Raw genomic sequence first — 6,000 nt, 5'->3', positions numbered from 1 at the left:
ATGCCTGGTGGTGACCATTTTAGTGAATAGTTGGAGGGTGTGGTTTATGTTTACAGGCGTACCATGGTGACAATGTTTGGGTCACAGCCTGCCTCCAACAGAGCCTGGACGCAGTCCTCATGGGCAGCGCCAGCAGCCAGGTATAGAGCCGTCTCCCGAGCCTGCCACGAATACATCAGTCATTTATCAGCCCCTGACCTAAAGCAGCGACTGCAAGGTGTAGCCATTGAGCACACACCATCATACATGCTGGAAATCAAACAGCTCAATTGAAAAGGAAAAGGTGCAGCACTCGCTCACCATTAAAGATTATTTTTTTAATTTAAGCAAGGTTAAAATGTGAACGTTTTGGCCTTCATCAGAATCAAACTGCTCCAGACAGCATTTAGTGGGACTTTACCGTATTGACTTCATTGCGAGTTTCAAAGCTCTTCAGTAGTAGCTGGACGACATCCAAGTGGCCATTGCCGGCAGCCAAATGCAGAGGTGTGTTCCCATTCTAGCATTTAGAGAAAGAGAAAAAGCAGGAGGAAATGAGGAAGGGAGAGAAAGGTGAACAGGAAGGGGAGATAGAGGAATAAACAGTCCTACAGCCCCCTGATAGGTTTAATACACACACACCTGGTCTTCCTCCATGGTGGCCATATTGTACGCCTCCTCCATCAGCATCTGCAGCATCTCCACAGAGCCATGCTCTGCTGCCAAAGCAAACGCTCTGTGTCCAGACTGAGAGAGATTGGTGTGGGTGCGGTAGGAGATGAAGAAAAAGGGTCAGCTTATTGAACTAACTCAGCCCAATCAATATTTGAAATGGATGCAATGGTTACTGATACTGTATGTCTATGTAGTTACCAGGTCCTCTTTGTCCAGCTCTTTCATCATCAGGTCGTAGATGATGAATGTCATTATGTCAGTGTGGTTGTTGATGGCAGCACAGTGCATGATGTTCATTCCCAGCTGAGAAGAGAGAATACAACTCACGATCTCCATACAGTGCCTTCGGAAAGTATTCAGACCCCTTGACTTTTTCCACATTTTGTTACGTTACAGCCTTATTCTCAAATAGAATAAATTAAAACAAATCCTCAGCAATCTACACACAATACCCAACAATGACAAAGCGAAACAGGTTCTTAGATATTTTTGAAAATGTATAAAAAATTAAAACTGAAATACCTTATTTACATACAGTTGAAGTCAGAAGTTTACATACACCTTAGCCAAATACATTTAACTCTGTTTTTCACAATTCCTGACATTTAATCCTAATCCCTGTTTTAGGTCAGTTAGGATCACTACTTTATTTTAAGAATGTGAAATGTCAGAATAATAGTAGAGTGATTTATTTCAGCTTTTATTTCTTTAATCACATTCCCAGTGGGTCAGAAGTTGGCATACACTCAATTAGTATTTGGTAGCAGTGCCTTTAAATTGTTTAACTTGGGTCAAACGTTTCGGGTAGCCTTCCACAACCTTCCCAGCTCCTGACAGAGCTGTAACTGAGTAAGGTTTGTAGGCCTCCTTGCTCGCACACGGTTCTTCATTTCTGCCCACAAATTTTCTATAGGATGAGGTCAGGGCTTTGTGATCGCCACTCCAATACCTTGACTTTGTTGTCCTTAAGCCATTTTGCCACAACTTTGGAAGTATGCTTGGGGTCATTGTCCATTTGGAAGACCCAGTTGCGACCAAACTTTAACTTCCTGACTGATGTCTTGAGATATTGCTTCAATATATCCACATAATTTTCCTCCTTCATGATGCCATCTATTTTGTGAAGTGCACCAGACCAGAGGACATTTCATCTTTCATCAGACCAGAGGACATTTCTCCAAAAGTACGATCATTGTCCCCATGTGCAGTTGCAAACCGTAGTCTAGCTTTTTTTATGGCCGGTTTGGAGCAGTGGCTTCATCCTTGCTGAACGGCCATTCATGTTATGACGATATAGGACTCGTTTTACTGTGAATATAGATACTTTTGGTTTGCACTTTTTTGGGGGATTTGCACTTTTCACAGCAAAGTATGTTCATCTCTAGGAGACAGTCATACCACTCCTTCCTAAGCGGTATGGCGACTGCGTGGTCCAATTGTGTTTATACTTGCATACTATTGTTTGTACAGATGAATGTGGTACCTTCAGGTGTTTGGAAATTGCTCCCAAGGATGAACCAGACTTGTGGAGGTCTACAATTCTTTTTCTGAGGTCTTGGTTGATTTCTTTTGATTTTTCCATGATGTCAAGCAAAGAGGCACTGAGTTTGAAGGTAGGCCTTGAAATACATCCACAGGTACACCTCCAATTGACTCAAATTATTTCAATTAGCCTATCAGAAGCTTTTAAAGCCATGACATAATTTTCTGGAATTTTACAAGCTGTTTAAAGGCACAGTCAACTTGTGACCCACTAGAATTGTGATACAGTGAATTATTTGTGAAATAATCTGTCTGTAAACAATTGTTGGAAAAATTACTTGTTTCATGCACAAAGTAGATGTCCTCACCGACTTGCCAAAACTATAGTTTGTTAACAAGAAATTTGTGGAGTGGTTGAAAAACGAGTTTTAATGACCCCAACCTAAGTGTATGTAAACTTCCGACTTCAACTGTAAGTATTCAGACTCTTTGCTATGAGATTCGAAATTGAGCTCAGTTCCATCCTGTTTCCATTGATCATCCTTGATGTTTCTACAACTTGGAGTCCACCTGTGGTAAATTCAATTGATTGGACATGATTTGGAAAGGTACACACCTGTCTATATAAGGTCCCACAGTTGACAGTGCATGTCAGAGAAAAAAAACCAAGCAAAGAGGTCAAAGGAATTGTCCGTAGAGCTCCGAGACAGGATTGTGTCGAGGCACAAATCTGGGGAAGGGTACAAAAAAATGTCTGCAGCATTAAAGATCCCCAAGAACACAGTGGCCTCCATCATTCTTAAATGGAAGATGTTTGGAACCACCAAGACCCTTCCTAGAGCTGGCCGCCCGGCCAAACTGAGCAATCGGAGGAGAAGGGCCTTGTTCTGGGGGGGGTTTTCAACGGCAGGGACTGGGAGACTGGGTTTTTTCAACGGCAGGGACTGGGAGACTGGGTTTTTTTCAACGGCAGGGACTGGGAGACTAGTCAGGATCGAGGCAAAGATGAACAGAGAAAAGTACAGAGAGATCCTTGATGAAAACCTGCTCCAGAGAGATCAGGATCTCAGACTGGGGCGAAGATTCACCTTCCAACAGGACAACGACCCTGAGCACACAGCCAAGACAACACAGGAGTGGCTTCGGGACAAGTCTCTGAATGTCCTTGAGTGGCCCAGCCAGAGCCCGGACTTGAACCCGATCGAACATCTCTGGAGAGACCTGAAAATAGCTGTGCAGCAACGCTCCCCATCCAACCTGACAGAGTTTGACAGGATCTGCAAAGAAAAATGGGAGAAACTCTCCAAATAAAGGTGCATCAAGCTTGTAGCGTCATACCCAAGAAGACTCGAGGCTGTAATTGCTGCCAAAGGTCCTTCAACAAAGTACTGACTAAAGGGTCTGAATACTTATGTAAATGTGATTATTTATATATTTTTTTTATAAATTAGCAAATTTAAATAAAAGTTTTCGCTTTGTCATTATGGGGTATTGTATGTACATTGAGGGGGAAAAAACTATTTAATACATTTTAGAATAAGGCTGCAACCCAACAAAATGTGGAAAAAATGAAAGGGTCTGAATATTTTCTAAAGGCACTGTAGATGACAACACAACTTGACATTTTGTATTCTCAAATGGTTATAGAGAAATTGTGTTGATGGTTGATTATTGTAATTGATATCCTAGATGGCTGAGATGTCAGAGAACAGCTTAGGTCTGACCAGCAGAACGAGGAAAGGGATTTCTGAGAAATATTCAAGGCCTTCATGAATAGGAACAGAGGTTCCCTACCGCATTCTCAACCTTCTGATCAGCACCACCCTGCACAAGCAACTTCAGGATGGGCAGACTTCCAAACCAGGCAGCCAGGTGGGTGGCTGTCACTCCATGCTGTGTGAGTATGTATGAAAGAGAGAAATAGTTTAATTTTGACAAACCATGGCCATTCTCTCCTGAGAGTTTGTTGCAGAGAAGCTTTAAAAGTCACCATCGGTAACACCGGAAAAGTGTTGTCTTCCTACCTTGTCCTCTTGATTGATATTTGCTCTGCGCTGGAGAAGGACTTGGACGGCTTCTATGTTTTTTCCAGCAACTGCATAGTGCAGGGCAGTGCGATCATGCTAGGGTCAATGCATGGGACAAGTTATTCTAACAAGTGACACAGAACAGAATACATGGTTCTAATGAAGAAGTAACAGCAATAGTACATGAGTCTCCTGTAGTCCCACTAACTGCAGTATGGAGATGTTGTTCCTGGATATGAGGACTGACTCACCAAATTCTTTGCGTCAACCTTGACTGCCCTTCCCAGAATCTTCATGGTCTGTACATCATTTATCTTTGCTGCTTCAATGTACTCCTTCTCTAGCTCCAGCACTGCAAACACATAACAAACTCACCAGGTGCTTCACAATAAGTAATACATCAATATTCATGTTTTTCTTTTGAGAACATGGGGTGTGAAATTTCAGTTATTATGACTAGTATGAGGGTGGAATTGGTAAGGTGTGTGTGTGTGGCCAATACAAACACAGCTCTTTGCACACTGGATGTTCACATCCAGTCAAACCATTACCCATGACAGATACATGGTAACACACCTAAGGTTTTACAACATGGATTCAACCACAAGAATGATCAGGGATTTGGTCAAGAGCATTATCATTTCTACAGTATATTATCATAACATAATCCTTGCACAGTCATTATAATTAAGAGCATAAGGATATTCATTGCTTGCTTTGGTCTACGGAAGAATTTGTTGGCATTGAATGAATATTCACCAATATTTCTCGACATTTAATACCATAATTACAAGAACACAATTTCCAATTCTGTTAAACAGGGCAGAAGTAAGGCTCTGTTGCCTCAGGCTATTATTCTTACTGTTAAATTTGACCTTGGGACAATTCCACTGTGACAGAGTGATGCTGAGACTCCGATTTTTCACTTTAAAATGTATGTCAAACAAAAACCAGTAATTGCAAAGCTAAACAAACTCTACAACTATATGCACAAGGACTACTTTTAACAATTTCCACTTAAAATGTTTCAAAAACACATTCACTCGAATAACAGTGCAGAAGGCACAAACAGCACAAACCCTCATTCTGTTACCAAACTTTGCATCTCCACTGCAATTCAAGTAAATGTTATTTTTTTCAGTGTTTACTCAAGTTATGTTGAATAAAACATCTAATGATGTTTTTGATCAAATAAAACAAATCTAAACAGGGCTTAGGTGTTACCCATTTACATGCTCACGGACACACGTTCACACCGGCACACACACATACCTGGTACTCACACATACCTGGTACTCACACATACCTGGTACTCACACATTTCTTCGTTATTGTAACTGTTGGTCTCCTCTGTCTCCATGTTGTGTATAAAGTCAGTGAATCCCTTGACTGCTTTCTTTGTGGTTTTTGGTGTTTTAGGGTTCAGGTTCAGCTCCTTCATCAGCTGTGCCCCCATCCTCTCCTTCAAGGACATTCTCTCCATAGTGAATATCTGGTGACTTCTCCGTGTATCCTGGGCTGGACCCCAGTCTCTCTGTTTAATACTTGTCTTGCCAAACAACCATGTAGCATTACTGAATGAATGCAGAAAGTCTGGTCAGGAACTGGACCTTTTCATTGAAGCAGATACTGAGGTTCTTACTGCAAAAGGAATACAAAGTGGTGTGGAAATGGAGCAGTATATGTACATTACCAGGGCTGGAAGGCTGACCTCTGTTTACTCTAGAAGCACACACCCTTCACAGACTCGCTTCTGGTTAAAGTGAGTGCAAAATAATACCTGCACTGCCTTATCTACACTCTAAGCCTGGAGTAGTGAGCTGTATGAGTGCAGATG

The 6,000-nt window shown here is 41.8% G+C and overlaps 1 protein-coding gene across 2 annotated transcripts in view; it reads right to left on the bottom strand.

Annotated features, from left to right (window-relative positions):
* Positions 1–5,887, bottom strand: part of LOC106580413 (ankyrin repeat and death domain-containing protein 1A) — an 8,326-nt gene extending 2,439 nt beyond the window's left edge. Inside the window, exons 1-8 of one of the 2 annotated variants that reach the window (XM_014161445.2) lie at positions 5,481–5,887; positions 4,415–4,515; positions 4,161–4,259; positions 3,931–4,029; positions 853–957; positions 622–726; positions 401–499; positions 63–161 (exon numbers count right to left, since the gene is read on the bottom strand). In XM_014161445.2, coding sequence (XP_014016920.2) covers positions 63–161; positions 401–499; positions 622–726; positions 853–957; positions 3,931–4,029; positions 4,161–4,259; positions 4,415–4,515; positions 5,481–5,646 — 873 coding nt within the window. In that variant the 5' untranslated portion in view covers positions 5,647–5,887. Of the gene's footprint in view, positions 1–62; positions 162–400; positions 500–621; positions 727–852; positions 958–3,930; positions 4,030–4,160; positions 4,260–4,414; positions 4,516–5,469 lie in introns of both variants that reach the window. The other variant, XM_045703211.1, reaches the window with a different exon arrangement.
* Between the last annotated feature and the right edge of the window lie 113 nt (positions 5,888–6,000).

This window comes from Salmo salar, chromosome ssa20 (genome assembly GCF_905237065.1).
Source record: "Salmo salar chromosome ssa20, Ssal_v3.1, whole genome shotgun sequence".
NCBI classification, from domain to species: domain Eukaryota; kingdom Metazoa; phylum Chordata; class Actinopteri; order Salmoniformes; family Salmonidae; genus Salmo; species Salmo salar.
This window is presented reverse-complemented; position numbering and strand designations above follow the sequence as displayed.